Source organism: Aegilops tauschii, chromosome 7 (genome assembly GCF_002575655.3).
Source record: "Aegilops tauschii subsp. strangulata cultivar AL8/78 chromosome 7, Aet v6.0, whole genome shotgun sequence".
NCBI classification, from domain to species: Eukaryota; Viridiplantae; Streptophyta; class Magnoliopsida; order Poales; family Poaceae; genus Aegilops; species Aegilops tauschii.
In genome coordinates this window covers 87,540,055-87,564,012 of record NC_053041.3, presented here as the reverse complement: position 1 = coordinate 87,564,012, position 23,958 = coordinate 87,540,055, and the positions used below count along the sequence as shown (strand labels likewise).

General features: G+C 46.8%; 1 protein-coding gene across 1 annotated transcript; it reads right to left on the bottom strand.

Moving 5' to 3' along the window:
• Positions 1 to 4,072: 4,072 nt before the first annotated feature.
• Positions 4,073 to 6,856, bottom strand: LOC120968697 (NAC domain-containing protein 75-like). Its single transcript, XM_040395646.2, has 3 exons — positions 6,815 to 6,856; positions 4,615 to 4,801; positions 4,073 to 4,416 (listed from the first exon to the last, which is right to left on the bottom strand). The coding sequence occupies exons 1-3, from the start codon at positions 6,854 to 6,856 to the stop codon at positions 4,073 to 4,075; spliced, it is 573 nt and encodes a 190-aa protein (XP_040251580.2).
• Positions 6,857 to 23,958: the final 17,102 nt, after the last annotated feature.

Here is a 23,958-nt window from a genome sequence, read left to right as displayed (position 1 = left end):
CACCAAGGTTGGGACTAATAGGCTCACGCCACTACAAAAAAAGACACATCCGTGACATTTTGGGCCAAATGAAAATCTTTTCTGTCATACTTATGACACTTCTATGACGATAATTGTGACAAAACATGGTATCATCATAGATGTGGTGGGGTCCTACTTCTATGACAAAAAATCATGACAGAAAATGGGCTTTTCGTCCTAGGCGGGCTGGAGACGCAGCTGCATGACATTCTTTGGGCCGTCCATGACGGAAAAAACCGTGGTAGAAGTGAGGGCGAGGAAAATATCGGGGTGTTCCCGGTTACGGTGGGTGGTCGGGGCCGAGCGATGCGCGTTTCTCTCGTACACACACGCGCGTGAGTGCGAGGCGTTGGGCTCTAACTGAACCCGAGCGATTGCACTACAGGCTATGCGTTACTAAACCCGTGCGATCGATCGATGGCTGATAACTGAACCCGATCGAACGATTCCTTCGCTACTGCTGCTAACTGAAGCCGATCGATGCTGCCTCTGGATGAGCAGTGAGCGTTGCTGGGAGCGTTTGGATGAACAGTTCCCGGTGGGGGTGGATGAACAGGACCCCATGGCGTTGCCTCTGGATGAACAGTGAGTGTTGCTGGGGGGTTTGGATGAACAGTTCGCAGTGGAGGTGGATGAACAGGACCCCGATCGTTCGAGCCGGTTGGGGCTGGATGAACAGGACCCCGTGGAGGCCAGGATGAACAGGACCACCCCATGGAGGGCAGTATGAACAGTAGACGGTGGAGGGCTGGATGAACAGTAGTCCGTGGAGGGGTGGTTGAACAGGAGCCCATGGAGAGGGCTGGTTGAACAGTAGCCGGTGGAGTAGCGCGCGGTGGAGGCTGGATGAACAGGAGCCCGTGGATGAACAGTCGCAGGTGGAGGCTGGAGGAGGTCGACGGTGGATGAACAGTAGCCCGTGGAGGCTGGAGGGGGTCGACGATAGAGATGAACAGTATCCTATGGAGTCCCGTTTTGCGGTACGCCACACCCCTCCTGATGAACAGGACCCCCGTTTCGACCGTAGCGCTCCAACACAAGTCCGATTCCTCCGTTTTGCGGTACGCCACACCCCTCCTGATCAATAGGACCCCCGTTTCGACCGTAGGAGGTCCGTTTCCTCCATTTTGCGGTACGCCAGACCCCTCCCGATGAACAGGATCCCGTTTCGAACGTGGCCGGTCAAACACAAGGACGTTTCCTCCGTTCTGCGGTACGCCAGGCCTCGTTTCCATCGGCTGTTCCGTCCAAGCCCTCCCGATGAACACGACGACGCATTCCATTCCGACCTAGCCGGTTGGCTCCCCATGAACACGATGACGACGCAGTTTCTCCATTTCGACTCAGCCATGTACACGAGCCCTGGCCGTATGTATGCGCAGTAGGCGTTCGAGACCCTGCCCGTATGTACGTACGTGGCCGTATTTTCTTTCTTGCACACTGGCCGCTGTATGTACGTGTATGTGTACATGCTACGTGCGCGCCTCTACTACGACACGTGCGCGCCTCTACATCGACCAGTATGTACGCACACGTTCGCGACTAGAATGACAACGCTACATATGCTTCGACCAGGTGGGTCCCGACTGTCAGGCACTTCCTTTCCTGCAAAGATGTAGCTGGTGGGTCCCAGCAGTCAGGGGGGTGAATCATTTTTTTGCCCGGACACACTTCCTTGCGTGCGAAGATGTAGCTGGTGGGTCCCCGCAGTCAGGGGAAATGTTTTTTTTTTTGCAAAATACGGTGGCCTGTCCGGTGGGTCCCCGCTATCAGGTGGAGGAATAATTATTTTGCGCGTAATAAGGAGGCACTTCCTTGCTGCGGCCGTGGACCCAGCTATCAGCCTCTCCACGTATAGTCCACGTCCGATGGAAGCCGTTCCTTGACCATGTTGACCACGCCGCGCCGAGAGCACCAGGGCGATGGACGACGGCGAGGCCTAGGAAGGGGACGACACGGAGCCGGGGAAGACGCGGCAGTGGAAGCCCGCGCGGAGACGAGTACGAGGGTTCACTGGTTCGCTGCGGTGTGAGGCTGCCGTCGCCGCAGGGCCCGGCCAGTGGTGGGAATAGTAGGGGGCGGTGAGGCCTCCGCGGCAGCACGGCTGGCCACGGGAGGCAGGAGCATGCGGCACGACCGGCGCTGCTTTGGGCGGATGGAGCAAGAAGACCAGAGGTTGAAGAAGCACTAAGCCCGTTGGATGGACATCGTACGGTCACTGGAGCTAGAATCGTTCATATTGACTAAGTTGACAAAGCCCTCCGTCCCCGTCAACTTAGTAGGCCCACAAGTCAGCCTCCCACCAAGGTGGGTCCCAGCTAGCAGGGGGTATTCATTTTTTTGTGCGCAATAAGGAGGCACTTCCTTGCGTGCGAAGATCTAGTTGGTGGGTCCGACCTGTCAGCGGAGGGAACGTTTTTTCGCGAAATTCAGAGGCCCTTCCGGCGGGTCCCAGATGTCAGGTGGAGGAATCATTATTTTGGGCATAATAAGGAGGCATTTCCTTGTGTGCGGCCGTGGACCCAGCTGTCAGCCTCTCCACGTACAGTCCACTTTCGATGGATGTCATTCATTGACCACGTTGACCACGCCGCGCCGAGAGCACCAGGGCGGTGGACGACGGCGAGGCCTACGAAGGGAACGACACGGAGCCGGGGAAGACACGGCAGTGGCTGCCCACGCGGTGGAGAGTACGAGGGTTGACTGGTTCAGCTGGATCAGCCTGTTATCCCTAGAGTAACTTTTATCTGTTGAGCGACGGCCCTTCCACTCGGCACCGTCGCCGGAAAATAACAGGAGGTGTGGGTGAGTAGAGGGATAGACGGGCCAGGGATGCGAGTATATGATGGGGCCGTGAGGCCTGCCCGGCAGCACAGCCGGCCACGAGAGGCGGGAGCAGGCGGTTCCGACGGCGCTGGTTTGGGCGGCTGGGGCAGGAAGATCAGAGACTGAAGAAGCACGATTGCCGTTAGATTGACATCTAACGGTCTGACGCTGGTAGAGTCGATTGTTGACTAAGTTTCTTTTTTGATAAACCTTGTGTACGCATGAACTTAGTAGGCCCACAAGTCAGCCTCCAAATCTGTGGCAGACAACATAGAGCCCATTTGCTATTTTTTAATAATTTGCAGCCCATTTGCTAATTCTTAAGTAATTTATTACAGCCCATTTTTTGCCCAGGACCACGGTCAAAAAGTTCAACCTTATTTTGCATATTTCGGTGGAGTCCGAACTTTTGTAATCCCGAAATGATAAACATTTTTTAAGAACTTATTGATTTGCCAAAAAATCGTTTTGTTTTTGTAAGCAAATAAGACGTGGGACAATTGAGTTGGTTTAAGGGAAAACCAGTGGTAAAAAAATCAGCGCTGGGAGGGAAAACAACAACAAAAATAAGGATGTAAATATGAAAAGTGAATTTTATGTATTTTCAATATAATGTTACGTGTATATGAACTAGTAAAACTATAGGTAGAGATTAGAAAACGGATGTAGGACATGCGTTTCAAGAGGAAAATAGAAATGGGTTGTATGTTTGATTCAGTAAAAAAAAGTGCCTGCGGATGTTGTAAGACAAAATATAACTAACGCTGGTGGGCCAGAGGCCAGTAGATACCTGCTGGATCTTTGTGCCCCGTTGTCGTCATGGGCTGGGCCTGTTAAAACAAAACCAAGCCTGGGCAGTCTACAGCCCAGTTGAAACTTGCTCGACCTGAAAAAACAATATACGTGCTCAATAAACGAGAGAATTCTGCAAGTACAGACTGATAACTGGGATGCAGCAGGGATATTGTTTTTTCATCGTGATAATAAGAGCATGCACTTGTTTCGAAAAATTTGGAGAACTGGAAATTCGAACGGCAGGTGCTTATGCTACCCATCAAATAAAAATCAGGTGCCTGAAAATTCCTTTCGAAACAAATGAATCAGCTTTATATCCACGTCGACCCTCGGCATGATGGTTGGAAGCAAATGCCAAGTTCATACCAAAAGATTGTTAACAACAATACCAACTTGCGGACGACAAGGTAGTACAAGTACCAATACCAAACTAACTTATAATCTTTTTACTCCTGGCCCTAGTGTTCGTCTGGTAGAAAATCTTGCAGAGGACCAGCTCCCGCTCCTTCTCTTGCTCCAGGTCCCCAAGGTGGTACTGCTGCATCACCCATTTGGTCCTTTGCTGGTCGAAGGTCTTGTTGGTGTGCAGCACCAGAACCTTTTTGATGCCCGTCTGCCGGCCGTTGACCATCACCGGCAAGATATTGCCGGTGTTGTGCCACATCGCGTGCATGCTGCACTCCGACTGTATCTTGCGACGCGTCCACGTGCCCCTTTTGAACGCCCTGGAATTGCGCTGGAAGAAATGCTTGCTTAGGCCAATCAGTGTGATACCTGCAGTATTGTCAAATACAGGTTTTAGTGTACGTAGTTGGCATTTTCATAACATCTTTGGCATGTTGCAGTCACTTATTTCACTTTTTATTAACTGTCAAATTGTAATTTCTTCACCAGGTCTGCGTCTAAAAAGAAAAATAGAGCTATAAACAAAGGAATATGTTTGTGCAAGTAGACGGCCGATCGGTGTCTTACCTGGAAATTTCTCAGGATGAGTGTAGCATATGTCGTGCTCGCTGTCGATGGTTGGTATGAACAAATCGATGAGAGGGTGAGATCTCGCGCTGTCAGCACTCACTTTGGCCTCAAGGTGCTCGATCAGCTCCTGATCCGTGGGATCGAACTTGACGCCAGCCGGCAGCACCGGCCAATCCTTCTTCGACTTGCATGGGTTAATTCCAGTTATATGGTACTCAATGTATGATCAGTCGACTGTTTTAAGTGAATGATGAAAGATTTCGACAGATAAGTGGTACTCCAAATCTGAAGTCCAGAATACCCGAACACGCCGCCGGGATTCTTGTGTCACCTCACGCGCAGCGTGTTGTCACGTCAATTCAATGTGTGGACATGATGAATAATTTGACCGACGTATACTAGTACTGCTACTGTACTACTTACTAGTCGTATTTAGTGTCACATTTTAACCATATGTTTAACTAACAAGTACGCACTTGAAGCCTAAGTGATATATATATATATATACTGCACAGCATCTCCATCATCATTATCAGTACATCCTGCGCAGGTGAGTTAGGATGCACTTGATCCCAGAAAGGTATCTATCCTTCAAACCAGAGGAGTGCTTCAAACTAACAACATTCCAACAAAAGAGGGTCGTGCTACAACAGTAGAATACATGGCTCAGTCTACATATCAGTACGAATCAAGTTGTGCATATTTGCTGTTGGCATGAACCACATCGCCGCATGTCGGGTTTGCAAAAGCCATCCATCGCATGGAAGCTTGATGCCTTTCACACACTGAAGATTATCTCGCAACAAGCTGTGTCGATGAATCTCTGGATATGGTGATTCATGAAACCCATGGTATGATGTGTAAACACAGCCCCCCTGGCGAATGGAAGTTGCATAGCACGGTAATCATCGCCGGTGATATGATCGATGATTGGTTGGATGATCGGATAATTGAGCCCGAGGAACATGGAGTGGTTGCCGAGGCTGTAAACCCGCCTCCAGTTGAATACGCCTGGCCCAACGAAGCTGGGATCTTTCTCGAACACGAAGCAGCCATAGCCATCAATGTCACGAACGCCCCAGGCATTGTACTGCATGTGGTTTGATGAAATGGTTTGGTCAATTTGGTACGTGAAAATGAGCATCAAATGACCACCATCAGCTGAACGAGCGATAAACCACCACCCATCGGCTGGTATGATTCCAGGTCCTGGAATCATGAAGGCCAGCGCATTTGCGTCTGCTGCAACAATTCAAATTGGAGACCAAAAGGACAAAAATAAACAATCATGTTCAAAATATGTGTGGAATTAAGATTATTATAACAGTGACACATATCATAGATAGAGAATTGCAATGTCGTGGTCATAATCATACCCCAAGTTAAAAAAAAAGCCAATGGCTTTCATATTCTAGCAATATATCATGGTTCAAACATCATGTAACAATGAGAGGAAAACAGATATGACAAGGCCTACTCATATTCTACCATAGCACTTACTACAGTTATCAGGTCAACTCTAAGCAATAACATGCGTTGTTATAAAAATCCTGGAAATGAGAGTAACATATAGCAATCATGAGGTTATACTCATAATATCTATTCTAACAATCATTAGATACCAATTGTTCTCATATCAACTCTAACAATAACATGTGTGGTCATAAAAATCTAGGAAATGAGAGGAACATATAGCAATGATGTGGTTATAGACATACTATATATTCTAAATTTGTAACAATGAACATGCAGTCGTATTCTTAAGGTAAAGATGAGATGAGATAGAACAATTACACGACGATAGATTCCACCAGTATAGGCAGCCAATCTGTGCGTCGACCGCATAAACGATGCCCTCGTGCACTATAGCATCAGACAGAAGTGTTGGGTGAAGAGGATCGACGATGAGCCATAACCATGTATGGTGACCGGATTCCAGATAGACTAATCCCATGTTGAACACGACAATGAGCTTGTAATCCATGTAGTCTTCTGATGGTGTGGACACTTCGCAGATTACAACCTTCAACAAACAGAGGTCGAGCCAAAAGCTCGACGCGTCTCGTGCGTAGTAGGCAGGAGTGTCCGGCGGGCCGCGAGGCTCGATGGCGGCGGTATCCAAAGATGGAAGGGTGATCTCTCGCTGGGTGTAGATATCCACGAGACGCCATGGACTACCGGATTGGTGGATGAGGACGATCCAGTTGGCCTTCATGCCCACCCAGTAGTGGCTGCGCATGAAGGGCAGGTGGACGGGTAGTGGTAGTATGTCGAGGGGCACCACGGCAACCTACATAGGATCATCAAGTCGGTGTCTGGGCCATCTGCGAGGATCGGGCATCAACAAGCAGGGTGTCTTGAAAAGAGTCGGCCGGTTGCACACAAGTAGATGGTACAAAGACACCGAGCATGCGGCGAGACGGACGGTGCTGAGTAGGTCCATACGATTACAGATCTGCTCCAAGAGAACATCGGGGAGGGAATTCCAATCGCGGCTCTGCGTGTCAGTCGGTTCTGCCATTGGGGTTTTCAGTGCTTGCGAGCCAGCGGGGAAGTGGATTCGGGCAGGCGAGCGAAGAAGCTTCTCCTCATGTGGCCGAGCAGTGAGCGGGGGGATATGGTACGCGCGAGCTACCAAGGAAGATAGCGCGGGCGGGCGAGTAGTGAGCGGGGGGAAATGGTGTGCGGCCGACGATGGGGAAGAGAGGAGGAAGAAGAAGAGAGGAGGAAGAAGAGTGGAAGACGGGGAAGAAAGTGCATTAAATCTCAATTCTACTACTACCAGGATATACCGTCCTTCGGATTGTAAATAGTTACACCGATGACATGTTGGTCTACCACAAGAGGGCCCATATGTCAGTTAATGGAGGACAGAAGCGTGCTCTACTGGCAAACATGATGGCAGTACTGGGTAAGGCTGATTTAGTAACACCAACACGCTGGTTCAGCTTATTAATTAAGTGTCCCATCTGCTGCAGCGTGTATTGTCACTTCACTGTGAAGACTAGTTGAATAGTTCTCTCTGACCGAGATGGGGAATAATGGATCGCGAAGACTTCCTTTCTACATTATCCCTATGCCTCTACGCTCACTTCACTCATTTTGCTCCGTACGTAATCACTTGTTGAAATCTCTAGAAAGACAAATACTCCGTATTTGGGAACAAAGGGAGGATTTTACTCCGTATTTGGGAACAGAGGTAGGATTTTACTCCGTATTTGGGAACAGAGGGAGTATCACCATATGGAGGGAACAGAGGAAGCCTGAAATATGAACATGTCAATGGGAGGGAGTAAGCCCCATGCATGCATGCATGCATGCATGCAACATGCAACACTCACATGTACACATGGACGCACGCAACACTCACATGTACACATGGACGCTCAAGTGCTCAACCTACTCCCTACGTCCGTGAAAGACTGTACATTTAGAGATTTACACATTGACCAGGGCATAATTAACGCCCAAAAGTTATGTGTGCATGCGACCATTGAGAGAAGAAGATTAAATGAAGGTCGTTGCATGCTGTGATTAAGGATAGACATGTAGCCTATACCTAGAGCACAAGTTGGTGCATTAGTCAATCAATATCGATTTAGATTAAAGGCTAAATGCATTGGAAGTGTAGATGTACTACACTCTTTGTTTTTTAGCTGATTTCTTTGCTCTGCCAACTGACAGGTGGGACCCAGAAACCAGGTGACAATTTAACCAGTCAACAAAGTGCCACGTCGACTATGTGGCCGGTCAATAGGGTGCAATACGGTGCTCTACGATGAGTTAGTGATCGTATAATCACCGCAAAACTATATATAGTGACCGTAAAGAGCGTATTGTTACATACGTTGACTGCCAGTGTATTTTTCTCGTTTCAAATTAAGCCATATTAACCGGAAAGGACGCAGTATGGACTAGTACTAGTACTGCTTTGATGTGTCCCGTCAACTCGCCGAACGAGGAGAAGCTTGCTTACTACGCCTCTCCCTCGCCCTCGCGCGCGGTGGTTCACAGGACGAGGAGAGGGTTTTGACTACAGCGCGCCCTCTCCCTCTCCCTCTCCCTCTCCCTCGCCCTCGCGGTGGACGTGCAGTAGTTCAATCGGTGTCAGATTGCCAGAAGCATAATGTGTACAGTAGTATCATCATTGTTGGACCTTCCGAAGAGGCGAAGAGCCAAGTGCAAGGTTCACACGAGTACGAACTGTTGAACCTCCCGAAGAGGCAAAGACCCAAGCGCAAGGTTTTATAGGAGTTGTCGTCCTAGTAGGAGTGTACTACAACTATAGCGAACTATGCTACTGTATGATGCCGCCACGTCACGTATATCCAAAGCTATGCCACCTTTTTTTCTCAACGAGTGTGTTGGAGCCCGTGCAACAACCACACAAGTTGCACGTACACATAACACATTTACTAGTAATAAATTCTAAAGGACAAATGCCAGTATGCCACACAAGTTCATCTCCAATTCATGAGATAAATTTGTGCGCGACTAGTCTACATATATTCACAGCGCTACCGTTCACAATTTACCGTACTCCACTTACACGTTATAGATGGGTGATATGTCTCCAACGTATCTATAATTTTTTATTGCCCCATGCTATATTATCTTCTGTTTTGGACATTATTGGGCTTTATTATTCACTTTTATATTATTTTTGGGACTAACCTATTAACCGGAGGCCCAGCCCAGAATTGATGTTTTTTGCCTATTTCAGAGTTTCGCTGAAAAAGAATATCAAACGGAGTCCAAACGGAATGAAACCTTCGGGAACGTGATTTTCATAACGAACATGATCCAGGAGACTTGGACCCTACATCAAGAAATAAAGGAGGAGGCCACAAGGTAGGGGGCGCGCCTACCCCCCCCCCCCCCCTCCCAGGCGTGCCCTCCACCCTCGTGGGCCCCCTGTTGCTCCACCGACGTACTCCTTCCTCCTATATATACCTACGTACCCCCAAACGATCAGATACGGAGCCAAAAACCTAATTCCACCGCCGCAACCTTCTATACCCACGAGATCCCATCTTGGGGCCTGTTCCGGAGCTCCGCCGGAGGGGGCATCGATCACGGAGGGCTTCTACATCAACACCATAGCCTCTCCGATGATGTGTGAGTAGTTTACCTCAGACCTTCGGGTCCATAGTTATTAGCTAGATGGCTTCTTCTCTCTTTTTGGATCTCAATACAATGTTATGCCCCTCTCTCGTGGAGATCTAGTCGATGTAATCTTCTTTTGCGGTGTGTTTGTTGAGACCGATGAATTGTGGGTTTATGATCAAGTTTATCTATGAACAATATTTGAATCTTCTGAATTCTTTTATGTATGATTGGTTATCTTTGCAAGTCTCTTCGAATTATCAGTTTGGTTTGGCCTACTAGATTGATCTTTCTTGCAATGGGAGAAGTGCTTAGCTTTGGGTTCAATCTTGCGGTGTCCTTTCCAAGTGACAGTAGGGGCAGCAAGGCACGTATTGTATTCTCTACATTATGTCATCTTGCTTTAGGCGTTACTCTGTTCTTATGAACTTAATACTCTAGATGCATGCTGGATAGCGGTCGATGTGTGGAGTAATAGTAGTAGATGCAGGCAGGAGTCGGTCTACTTGTCTCGGACGTGATGCCTATATACATGATCATACCTTGATATTCTCATAACTATGCTCAATTCTGTCAATTGCTCAACAGTAATTTGTTCACCCACCGTAAAATACTTATGCTCTTGAGAGAAGCCACTAGTGAAACCTATGGCCCCCGGGTCTATCTTCATCATATTAATCTTCCAACACTTAGTTATTTCCCTTGCTTTTTCCTTTGCTTTTATTTTACTTTGCATCTTTATCATAAAAATACCAAAAATATTATCCTATCATATCTACCAGATCTCACTCTCGTAAGTGAAAGTGTATGGATTGACAACCCCTTATCGCGTTGGTTGCGAGGATTTATTTGTTTGTGTAGGTGTGAGGGACTCGCGCGTAGCCTCCTACTGGATTGATACCTTGGTTCTCAAAAACCGAGGGAAATACTTACGCTACTTTGTTGCATCACCCTTTCCTCTTCAAGGGAAAGCCAACACAGTGCTCAAGAGGTAGCAATGGGCTACATGTCCTCCTCCAGGTTCCAGTCCCAGGTGTTCTTCATGGATGGCACGATCCATAGCGGTGGGCAACGGGAATCATTGTCGCAGCTTTCTAGTCCGGTTCCACACGATGGAGACTCATCCAAGCTGAAGCGGCATAAATCAGGGATAGCGTGTCCTAGCATGTCGTTCATCCGGCGGTGCGCACGGAAGACACAACCATGCTTCATGAACGGTAGGCCTTCCGTGTCGTGCACGGAAGGTGGCATCCGCTTCACAATGGGGTAGCTCTCCCCAATGAAAAGCGAGTACTCTCTAAGAGTGTTCCTCGGCACCCACGTAGCATCACGGGGGTCGAACTCGGCGCCGTTCATCTGGTACACGGGGCATCTCATATCTGGACACATGGTGACATACATAGTCAAGGTCCATGCATAATAATGTTGTGCTCAAATATGGCGGTCAGTAATACTGTGCAGCAAATAGTACTACTCCGGTATAGAGGAAGTAAAATAACCGGCTTATTATATATAGCCACTGTTGGCTACATGGATGAGATAGTAAGACATGGAAAAACAAAAATGGTGGCAGCTAGTGGGTTCAAGTCTTCAAGGGCCTAGCTAGCTATACGCGTCCTCCAAGGTAAAAAGTACTCCTACTAGTACGTAAGTAGAGTACTAGTACAACAATGAAAGAGAAGGCGAGAGGGTTAAAAAGTGGAATACCTGGGTAGATGGTGACGGTCCGATCATGGTAGATTGTGTGACCATGTTGCACATCAGTGGTACCATGGGTAACGACTGCTAAGATAGTTGATCCCAATATGCCAAAGTCAGCTACAAGGTTCCAGGTTAGACCGAATCGCGGATGCAAATGCACATCCAGGATCGGCGATCTTATTTTGATCGCGGGATGACTGGTCCCTGCAAAATAATGGAGTACCGTTAGGGATGCAAATGATGGTTTGTGCATTCCGTTTGTAATCTCCCGTACCGTAGGATGGCAACCAGATGAAACAAGTCCCCTGGCTTGTCACCGCAAAGATGCGGCCTAGATGGCGCACGGCGTCTTCGAACGTGTAGGGGTACAAATCTGCCGCCGCCAACATGCGTCAGCCTCTGCCGTTACTGCCTCTTGCATTGATGGCAATCCTTATGTCGAACACCGTGATGAGATAGTAATCGCCGTACCTGCGTCGCTTTGTCGGCGGGTCCGCAATTGCTATCTTCTTCAATCTCATGTAGGCATCATCATACATATTCAAGCCCAACCAGTCCGGAAGGCCGATCCCAATGGTGGAGAAGGGGTCTACCGGAACGGCCGCACTGCTGTGGATGTTGTGCAAAATGATGGTGGTATCCGGCCGGAGGTATGCAAGCCAATCTTCGTTGGCACCGACCCAGACCTATATATAAGACAGTGGGCAGCGGAGAAATTACGGGATGGAAATGGAATAACTAAGTACTACCTGATCAAACTCCATTACTGACCTGCTCATCGGACAAAATCTGACTACCTCTCAACGTCGGAAACTCTAGCGGAGTCAACGTGCAACCATGGCCAGGGAGCGGTGGAATGTTCGAAGGATTGTCCCATAGAAGAACCTTCTCCTCGAGGACGCATGGAAGACCAACAAGCATGGCCTTTTCCTAAGCCATTTTAAGCACCGTCTTGAAATAGTTGGTGCAGGAAGCACCGAGTCTTGCGGCGGTGAGGACATCGGAGCGGCGTGCGATTTCTCCTAGAGGATCGTCGTCCAAGGTCTCCCAGCCCCGACGAGGAGGAGAACCGCCTGGCGAATCCATGGGAGCAGCGACGAACTGCCTTCTCTTCGGGGGGAGGGGAACTGGCGAGGAGGAGATAAGAGCGTAGTAACCGCAGGGCCTCGTCCCTTCCAACTGTAGATCGTTCCTTCCAACTGTGGCGAAGGGGTGAGGCTATTATTTACTACTAGTACTAGCATTATGGGATGTTATGGGATTGCATTATACTATAAATAATAGCACTAGTAAGAAATTTTTGGCACTAGCTAGTAGTTTTTGGCGTGGATTAAGAAATTTTGGGTATGTTTTTGCTATTTTTTGTACACGCCAACTAGTGTCAAAAAATGTCTTACATTATGTGACGGAGGAGTACGTACTCGTACTGTAGCAGTTCTAGTACTACTTTCTGAACTAGTAGTGCGAGGGTACTACTAGTGCTATGTACTGTATTTCTAGTATAGTGCACCAGTTTTGAACTCTTGAATCTCAGGGCCAAGGAGCTACAGTTGGAAGTGGAGGGTACTACTGTTCTCTAGAACCATCGCTGTACTATCAATGCAGGGAAAGTACACCTGCGTAGTGGCCTAGTGGGTACTCTCGATGCTCTATTCAGCCACTCCTCTCACGTAGCTGGCCTACTCAGCCGCTCCTCTCACGCACACACTAGCAGCCTGTTTATCAGCGAAGGTTACTGCGGGGGCAGAACATTTGAGTTATTTGATACAGCCAGACTAGGCTTTTCGCTTCCATTTGTGGAGGTGTAATGGATCTCGTCGAACTTTGTTAGTAGTTCCTTCTTTATGAATGAGATGAAGCAAAGCTTTTGCCTCCGTTTAAAAAAACATGTCAAGAGGAATTTCTTTTATAGTAGAGCCGATAATGGAGTGAAGTCCATGCGTGCAACACCACAAGCTACAGAGTACTCCAATGCCCCACCAGGCTATGGAGTAGTAGTAGAGCACTTTACATACAGAGCCATATTGCACAGTTCCCAATGTTGGGGAACGTAGTAATTTCAAAAAAATTCCTACGCACACGCAAGATCATGGTGATGCATAGCAACGAGAGGGGAGAGTGTTGTCCACGTACCCTCGTAGATAGAAAGCGGAAGCGTTAACACAACGCGGTTGATGTAGTCGTACGTCTTCACGATCCGACCAATCAAGTACCAAACGTACGGCACCTCCGAGTTCAGCACATGTTCAGCTCGATGACGTCCCTCGAACTCCGATCCAGCCGAGTGTTGAGGGAGAGTTTCGTTAGCACGACGGTGTGGTGACGATGATGATGTTCTACCGATGCAGGGCTTCGCCTAAGCACCGCTACGATATTATCGAGGTGTAATATGGTGGAGGGGGGCACCGCACACGGCTAAGAGATCAATGATCAATTGTTGTGTCTATGGGGTGCCCCCCTGCCCCCGTATATAAAGGATCAAAGGGGGAGAGGTGCGGCCAGCCTTGGGGCGCGCCAGGAGGAGTCCTACTCCCACCGGGAGTAGGACTCCCCCCCTTTTCCTAGTTGGATTAGTACTTGGGAGGGGGGGAAAGAGGAGAGGGAGAAGAAGGAAGGGGGCGCCGCCCCCTTCTCCTTGTCCTATTTGGACTAGGGGGGAGGGGCGCGTGGCCCAGCCCTAGCCGCCTCTCCTCTCTTCCACCTAGGCCCACTAAGGCCCATTATGTTGCCGGGGGGTTCCGGTAACCTCCCCGTACTCCGGTAAAATCCCGATTTCACCCGGAACACTTCCGATATCCAAACATAGGCTTCCAATATATCAATCTTTATGTCTCGACCATTTCGAGACTCCTCCTCATGTCCGTGATCACATCCGGGACTCTGAACAACCTTCGGTACATCAAAACATATAAACTCATAATATAACTGTCATCGAAACGTTAAGCGTGCGGACCCTACGGGTTCGAGAACTATGTAGACATGACCAAGACACGTCTTCGGTCAATAACCAATAGCGGAACCTGGATGCTCATATTGGCTCCCACATATTCTACGAAGATCTTTATCGGTCAGACCGCATAACAACATACGTTGTTCCCTTTGTCATCGGTATGTTACTAGCCCGAGATTCGATCGTCGGTATCTCAATACCTAGTTCAATCTCGTTACCGGCAAGTCTCTTTACTCGTTCTGTAATACATCATCTGGCAACAAACTCATTAGTTGCAATGCTTGCAAGGCTTAAGTGATGTGTATTACCGAGAGGGCCCAGAGATACCTCTCTGACAATCGGAGTGACAAATCCTAATCTCGAAATACGCCAACCCAACAAGTACCTTCGGAGACACCTGTAGAGCACCTTTATAATCACCCAGTTATGATGTGACGTTTGGTAGCACACAAAGTGTTCCTCTGGTAAACGGGAGTTGCATAATCTCATAGTCATAGGAACATGTATAAGTCATGAAGAGAGCAATAGCAACATACTAAACGATCGAGTGCTAAGCTAACGGAATGGGTCAGGTCAATCACATCATTCTCCTAATGATGTGATCCCGTTAATCAAATGACAACTCATGTCAATGGCTAGGAAACATAACCATCTTTGATCAACGAGCTAGTCAAGTAGAGGCATACTAGTGACACTTTGTTTGTCTATGTATTCACACAAGTATTATGTTTTCGGTTAATACAATTCTAGCATGAATAATAAACATTTATCATGATATAAGGAAATAAATAATAACTTTATTATTGCCTCTAGGGCATATTTCCTTCAGTCTCCCGCTTGCACTAGAGTCAATAATCTAGATTACACAGTAATGATTCTTACACCCATGGAGCCTTGGTGCTGATCATGTTTTGCTCGTGGAAGAGGCTTAGTCAACGGGTCTGCAACATTCAGATCCGTATGTATCTTGCAAATTTCTATGTCTCCCACTTGGACTAAATCCCAGATGGATTTGAAGCGTCTTTTGATGTGCTTGGTTCTCTTGTGAAATCTGGATTCCTTTGCTAAGGCAATTGCACCAGTATTGTCACAAAAGATTTTCATTGGACCCGATGCACTAGGTATGACACCTAGATCGGATATGAACTCCTTCATCCAGACTCCTTCATTTGCTGCTTCTGAAGCAGCTATGTACTCCGCTTCACACGTAGATCCCGCCACGACGCTTTGTTTAGAACTGCACCAACTGACAGCTCCACCGTTCAATGTAAACACGTATCCGGTTTGCGATTTAGAATCTTCCGGATCAGTGTCAAAGCTTGCATCGACGCAACCATTTACGATGAGATCTTTGTCACCTCCATAAACGAGAAACATATCCTTAGTCCTTTTCAGGTATTTCAGGATGTTCTTGACCGCTGTCCGTGATCCACTCCTGGATTACTTTGGTACCTTCCTGCTAGACTTATAGCAAGGCATACATCAGGTCTGGTACACAGCATTGCATACATGATAGAGCCTATGGCTGAAGCATAGGGAACATCTTTCATCTTCTCTCTATCTTCTGCAGTGGTCGGGCATTGAGTCTTAGTCAACTTCACACCTTGCAACACAGGCAAGAACCCTTTCTTTGCTTGATCCATTTTGAACTTCTTCAAAACTTTGTCAAGGTATGTGCTTTGTGAAAGTCCAATTAAGCGTCTTGATCTATCTCTATAGATCTTGATGCCCAATATATACACAGCTTCACCGAGGTCTTTCATTGAAAAAATCTTATTCAAGTATCCCTTTATGCTATCCAGAAATTCTATATCATTTCCAATCAGCAATATGTCATCCACATATAATATCAGAAATGCTACAGAGCTCCCACTCACTTTCTTGTAAATACAGGCTTCTCCAAAAGTATGTACAAAACCAAATGCTTTGATCACACTATCAAAGCGTTTATTCCAACTCCGAGAGGCTTGCACCAGTCCATAAATGGATCGCTGGAGCTTGCACACTTTGTTAGCTCCCCCGGTTGCATCATATACAATTCTTCTTCCAGAAATCCATTCAGGAATGCAGTTTTGACATCCATTTGCCAAATTTCATAATCATAAAATGCGGCAATTGCTAACATGGTTCGGACAGACTTAAGCATCGCTACAGGTGAGAAGGTCTCATCGTAGTCAATCCCTTGAACTTGTCGAAAACCTTTCGCAACAAGTCGAGCTTTATAGACAGTAACATTACCGTCAGCGTCAGTCTTCTTCTTGAAGATCCATTTATTTTCAATGGCTTGCCGATCATCGGGCAAGTCAACCAAAGTCCATACTTTGTTCTCATACATGGACCCCATCTCGGATTTCATGGCCACAAGGCATTTTGCGGAATCTGGGCTCACCATCGCTTCTTCATAGTTCGTAGGTTCGTCATGGTCTAGTAACATAACCTCCAGAACAGGATTACCGTACCACTCTGGTGCGGATCTTACTCTGGTTGACCTACGAGGTTCAGTAATAACTTGATCTGAAGTTTCATGATCATCATCATTAACTTCCTCACTTATTGGTGTAGGTGTTGCAGAAACCGGTTTCTGTGATGAACTACTTTCCAATAAGGGAGCAGGCACAGTTACCTCATCAAGTTCTACTTTCCTCCCACTCACTTCTTTCGAGAGAAACTCCTTCTCCAAAAAATTTCCGAATTTAGCAACAAAAGTTTTGCCTTCGGATCTATGATAGAAAGGTACCCAATAGTCTCCTTTGGGTATCCTATGAAGACACATTTCTCCGATTTGGGTTCGAGCTTATCAGGTTGAAGTTTTTTCACATAAGCATCGCAGCCCCAAACTTTAAGAAATGACAACTTTGGTTTCTTACCAAACCACAGTTCATAAGGCTTCGTCTCAACGGATTTCGATGGTGCCCTATTTAACGTGAATGCAGCCGTCTCTAAAGCATAACCCCAAAACGATAGCGGTAAATCAGTAAGAGAAATCATAGATCGCACCATATCTAGTAAAGTACGATTACGACGTTCGGACACACCATTACGCTGTGGTGTTCCGGGTGGCGTGAGTTGCGAAACTATTCCGCATTGTTTCAAATGAAGACCAAACTCATAATCAAATATTCTCCTCCACGATCAGATCGTAGAAATTTTATTTTCTTGTTACGATGATTTTCAACTTCACTCTGAAATTCTTTGAACTTTTCAAATGTTTCAGACTTATGTTTCATTAAGTAGATATACCCATATCTGCTCAAATCATCTGTGAAGGTGAGAAAATAACGATATCCGCCACGAGCCTCAATATTCATCGGACCACATACATCTGTATGTATGATTTCCAACAAATCTGTTGCTCTCTCCATAGTTCCGGAGAACGGTGTTTTAATCATCTTGCCCATGAGGCACGGTTCGCAAGTACCAAGTGATTCATAATCAAGTGGTTCCAAAAGTCCATCAGTATGAAGTTTCTTCATGCGCTTTACACCGATATGACCTAAACGGCAGTGCCACAAATAAGTTGCACTATCATTATCAACTCTGCATCTTTTGGCTTCAATATTATGAATATGTGTATCACTACTATCGAGATTTAACAAAAATAGACCACTCTTCAAGGGTGCATGACCATAAAAGATATTACTCATATAAATAGAACAACCATTATTCTCTGATTTAAATGAATAACCGTCTCGCATCAAACAAGATCCAGATATAATGTTCATGCTTAACGCTGGCACCAAATAACAATTATTTAGGTCTAAAACTAATCACGAAGGTAGATGTAGAGGTAGCGTGCCGACCGCTATCACATCGACTTTGGAACCATTTCCCACGCGCATCGTCACCTCGTCCTTAGCCAATCTTCGCTTAATCCGTAGCCCCTATTTCGAGTTGCAAATATTAGCAACAGAACCGGTATCAAATACCCAGGTGCTACTGCAAGCATTAGTAAGGTACACATCAATAACATGTATATCACATATACCTTTGTTCACCTTGCCATCCTTCTTATCCGCCAAATACTTGGGGCAGTTCCGCTTCCAGTGACCAGTCTGCTTGCAGTAGAAGCACTCAGTCTCAGGCTTAGGTCCAGACTTGGGTTTCTTCTCCTGAACAGCAACTTGCTTGCTGTTTTTCTTGAAGTTCCCCTTCTTCTTCCCTTTGCCCTTTTTCTTGAAACTAGTGGTCTTATTGACCATCAACACTTGATGCTCCTTTTTGATTTCTACCTCCGCAGCCTTTAGCATTGCGAAGAGCTCGGGAATCATCTTATCCATCCCTTGCATGTTATAGTTCATCACGAAGCTCTTGTAGCTTGGTGGCAGTGATTGAAGAATTCTGTCAATGACGCTATCATCTGGAAGATTAACTCCCAGTTGAATCAAGTGATTGTTATACCCAGACATTTTGAGTATATGCTCACTGACAGAACTATTCTCTTCCATCTTGCAGCTGTAGAACTTATTGGAGACTTCATATCTCTCAATCCGGGCATTTGCTTGAAATATTAACTTCAACTCCTGGAACATCTCATATGCTCCATGACGTTCAAAACGCCGTTGAAGACCCGGTTCTAAGCCGTAAAGCATGGCACACTGAACTATCGAGTAGTCATCAGCTTTGCTCTGCCAGATGTTCATAAACATCTGGTGTTGCTCCTGCAGCAGGCCTGGCACCCAGCGGTGCTTCCAGGACGTAATTCTTCTGTGCAGCAATGAGGATAATCCTCAAGTTACGAACCCAGTCCGTGTAATTGCTACCATCATCTTTCAACTTTGCTTTCTCAAGGAACGCATTAAAATTCAACGGAACAACAGCACGGGCCATCTATCTACAATTAACATAGACAAGCAAGATACTATCAGGTACTAAGTTCATGATAAATTCAAGTTCAATTAATCATATTACTTAAGAACTCCCACTTAGATAGACATCCCTCTAACCCTCTAAGTGATCACGTGATCCATATCAACTAAACCATGTCCGATCATCACGTGAGATGGAGTAGTTTCAACGGTGAACATCACTATGTTGATCATATCTACTATATGATTCATGCTCGACCTTTCGGTCTCCGTGTTCCGAGGCCATATCTGTTATATGCTAGGCTCGTCAAGTTTAACCTGAGTATTCCGCGTGTGCAACTGTTTTGCACCCGTTGTATTTGAACGTAGAGCCTATCACACCCGATCATCACGTGGTGTCTTAGCACGAAAAACTTTCGCAACGGTGCATACTCAGGGAGAACACTTATACTTTGATAATTTAGTGAGGGATCATCTTATAATGTTACCGTCAATCAAAGCAAGATAAGATGCATAAAAAGATAAACATCACATGCAATCAATATAAGTGATATGATATGGCATCATCATCTTGTGCTTGTGATCTCCATCTCCGAAGCACCGTCATGATCCCCATCGTCACCGGCGCGACACCTTGATCTCCATCGTAGCATCGTTGTCGTCTCGCCAACTATTGCTTCTACGACTATCACTACCGCTTAGTGATAAAGTAAAACAATTACATGGCGATTGCATTGCATACAATAAAGCGACAACCATATGGCTCCTGCCAGTTGCCGATAACTCGGTTACAAAACATGATCATCTCATACAATAAAATTTAGCATCATGTCTTGACCATATCACATCACAACATGCCCTGCAAAAACAAGATAGACGTCCTCTACTTTGTTGTTGCAAGTTTTACGTGGCTGCTACGGGCTTAGCAAGAACCGTTCTTACCTACGCATCAAAACCACAATGATAGTTTGTCAAGTTGGTGCTGTTTTAACCTTCGCAAGGACCGGGCGTAGCCACACTCGGTTCAACTAAAGTTGGAGGAACTGACACCCGCCAGCCACCTCTGTGCAAAGCACGTCGGAAGAACCAGTCTCGCGTAAGCGTACGCGTAATGTCGGTCCGGGCCGCTTCATCCAACAATACCGCCGAACCAAAGTATGACATGCTGGTAAGCAGTATGACTTATATCGCCCACAACTCACTTGTGTTCTACTCGTGCATATGACATCTACGCATAAAACCAGGCTCGGATGCCACTGTTGGGGAACGTAGTAATTTCAAAAAAAATCCTACGCACACGCAAGATCATGGTGATGCATAGCAACGAGAGGGGAGAGTGTTGTCCACGTACCCTCGTAGACCGAAAGCGGAAGCGTTAACACAACGTGGTTGATGTAGTCATACGTCTTCACGATCCGACCGATCAAATACTGAACGTATAGCACCTCCGAGTTCAGCACACGTTCAGCTCGATGACATCCCTCGAACTCCGATCCAGCCGAGTGTTGAGGGAGAGTTTCGTCAGCACGACGGCGTGGTGATGATGATGATGTTCTACTGACGCAGGGCTTCGTCTAAGCACCGCTACGATATTATCGAGGTGTAATATGGTGGAGGGGGGCACCGCACGCGGCTAAGAGATCAATGATCAATTGTTGTGTCTATGGGGTGCCCCCCTGCCCCCGTATATAAAGGATCAAAGGGGGAGAGGTGCGGCCAGCCTTGGGGCGCACCAAGAGGAGTCCTACTCCCACCGGGAGTAGGACTCCCCCCCTTTTCCTAGTTGGATTAGGACTTGGGAGGGGGGAAAGAGGAGAGGGAGAAGAAGGAAGGGGGGCGCCGCCCCCTTCTCCTTGTCTTATTCGGACTAGGGGGAGGGGCGCGCGGCCCAGCCCTAGCCGCCTCTCCTCTCTTCCACCTAGGCCCACTAAGGCCCATTATGTTGCCGGGGGGTTCCGGTAACCTCCCGGTACTCCGGTAAAATCCCGATTTCACCCGGAACACTTCCGATATCCAACATAGGCTTCCAATATATCAATCTTTATGTCTCAACCATTTCGAGACTCCTCCTCATGTCCGTGATCACATCCGGGACTCCGAACAACCTTCGGTACATCAAAACATATAAACTCATAATATAACTGTCATCGAAACGTTAAGCGTGCGGACCCTACGGGTTCGAGAACTATGGAGACATGATCGAGACACGTCTCCGGTCAATAACCAATAGCGGAACCTGGATGCTCATATTGGCTCCCACATATTCTACGAAGATCTTTATCGGTCAGACCGCATAACAACATACATTGTTCCCTTTGTCATCGGTATGTTACTAGCCCGAGATTCGATCGTCGGTATCTCAATACCTAGTTCAATCTCGTTACCGGCAAGTCTCTTTACTCGTTCTGTAATATATCATCTCGCAACAAACTCATTAGTTGCAATGCTTGCAAGGCTTAAGTGATGTATATTACCGAGAGGGCCCAGAGATACCTCTCCGACAATCGGAGTGACAAATCCTAATCTCGAAATACGCCAACCCAACAAGTACCTTCGGAGACACCTGTAGAGCACCTTTATAATCACCCAGTTATGTTGTGATGTTTGGTAGCACACAAAGTGTTACTCTGGTAAACGGGAGTTGCATAATCTCATAGTCATAGGAACATGTATAAGTCATGAAGAAAGCAATAGCAACATACTAAACGATCGAGTGCTAAGCTAACGGAATGGGTCAGGTCAATCACATCATTCTCCTAATGATGTGATCCCGTTAATCAAATGACAACTCATGTCAATGGCTAGGAAACATAACCATCTTTGATCAACGAGCTAGTCAAGTAGAGGCATACTAGTGACACTTTGTTTGTCTATGTATTCACACAAGTATTATGTTTCCGGTTAATATAATTCTAGCATGAATAATAAACATTTATCATGATATAAGGAAATAAATAATAACTTTATTATTGCCTCTAGGGCATATTTCCTTCACCCAATGCCCCGCCAGGCTTTTCCGGCTCCTCGGGCTTAATTGGGAAGCGCTAGTTTAAATATGCTACTAGCTGATGAGGAAGCTGCAAGCGAGGTGCGGCTAGGGCGAGCACGCGAGCCATGAGATGCTGGGAAGGAAAACCCGTTCACGTGGCTAGGCTATCCAGTGCACCTAGATTGTGGTGTCGCACGTCCGTTTGGCTTCAAAACTCAAACTACCCGTGTAAAATATTGGCTCGCGGCGAAGTTACTATTTAAAAAAAGACCGCCGTGCGTTCGGCCGGGATCGAACCCACAAAACGAGGTATACACTCCCGTGACCACTAGTAGTACTCGTTGGAGTACAACGCAACCTAGAATCGCCTTTTGTCGCTAGTAGTACATTGTTCCTTACAAGAAACCCTAATAATGCAAGAAGCCACTAATAATGCCAAGAAACTACTACCACTTGCATACATGGCAGACTTAAGATAAGACTACCTTATCAACTATTGTACATGCTCTTACCAGCCAGCCCTACCAAGAAACGACTACTCTACAAAGTGCCGTTATAGGTACGTTTCAACCCATGGCCCTGTTTGGATACATTTGTTGTCAATCTAACCCTGCCATCCAAACACCACTTTGGTTAGAGTTAGTTCAGGGTTAGAATCTAACCTCTGACTTAGAGTATCCAAACAGGGCCCGTGTCGCCCATTAAGTCAACGCCTTCTATTCGACCGGGCGTTATGACTTGTGGGACCTACATGTCAGTCTGCACAAAGATCCCCGAGTGACCTCCTACCTCCGGCCCGTCCACCTAGTCATCCTCGGCCAAGGGACGCAGCTACCGCCGCCGGCAGAAGGCGAGGTCAAAACCGCCGGTGGTGCGGAACCCATCTTGCGGCAGCCCGGATGCCAGCTCCGTCCGGCACTCGCAACCATTAACTAGCCAAGATAGCTCCGTCCAGCTGCTTGTCTGCAAGGTTTGCTAGCTAGATTGGCACGGCGGCGCGGCGGCTTGCTCGCGCGCGCCGCGCTAAGGCCAGCCATCTGGCTCGAGCGAAGGCCAGCGCGGCGGCTTGCTCACTCGTGAGTCACGCTCGGGCCAGCCTGCCAACCCGTGCGGAGGCCAGCGCAGCGTCCGGCCTGTCCGGCGGAGCGGCGGTCAACTCGCTCATCACTGGCGCCACCGACGAGCACGCATCAGCACTGTTTGAAGTAATGTTCAGGAAAAATAATGATTTGAGGGGAAATAACAGGATAGAAGGTCAGATGTGGGTCCCTCGTGTCAACGGTCAAACAAAATGTGTTGGTTTAAGCTGCCTCGTCAGCACGGACGTGTGGGCCAAGCCTGTCATAAATGGGTTTAAACTAACCGAATCAGTAGGTAGTAGTTTTTGGCGTGGATTAAGAAATTTTGGGTATGTTTTTGCTATTTTTTGTACAATAGATTCTTCCTAGGGCTGGTTGAAAGTGGTAGTTTTTTGTTAAATACTCTACATATTGTAAGTAGGAGTGAAAGTTAAGCTTTGGAACCCAATAAGCAAGGCTAGTTACATAGTGCATATGTGTACATGATTGAAAGTAAATATCAACCATGAGTGACTAATATCTTGATGGAAAACTCGAAACTATGGAATACTAGGGAATTTTTTTTGCATGGTTGGAAATACTAGCAATGTTCATGTGCATTGCAACGAATCATAATTAGAATAATACTTATTCACAAACTTGATACAAAACACTCTAATTTTGATATACATATATCACTAGAGATATATTATGTTTCAATTAGAATATATT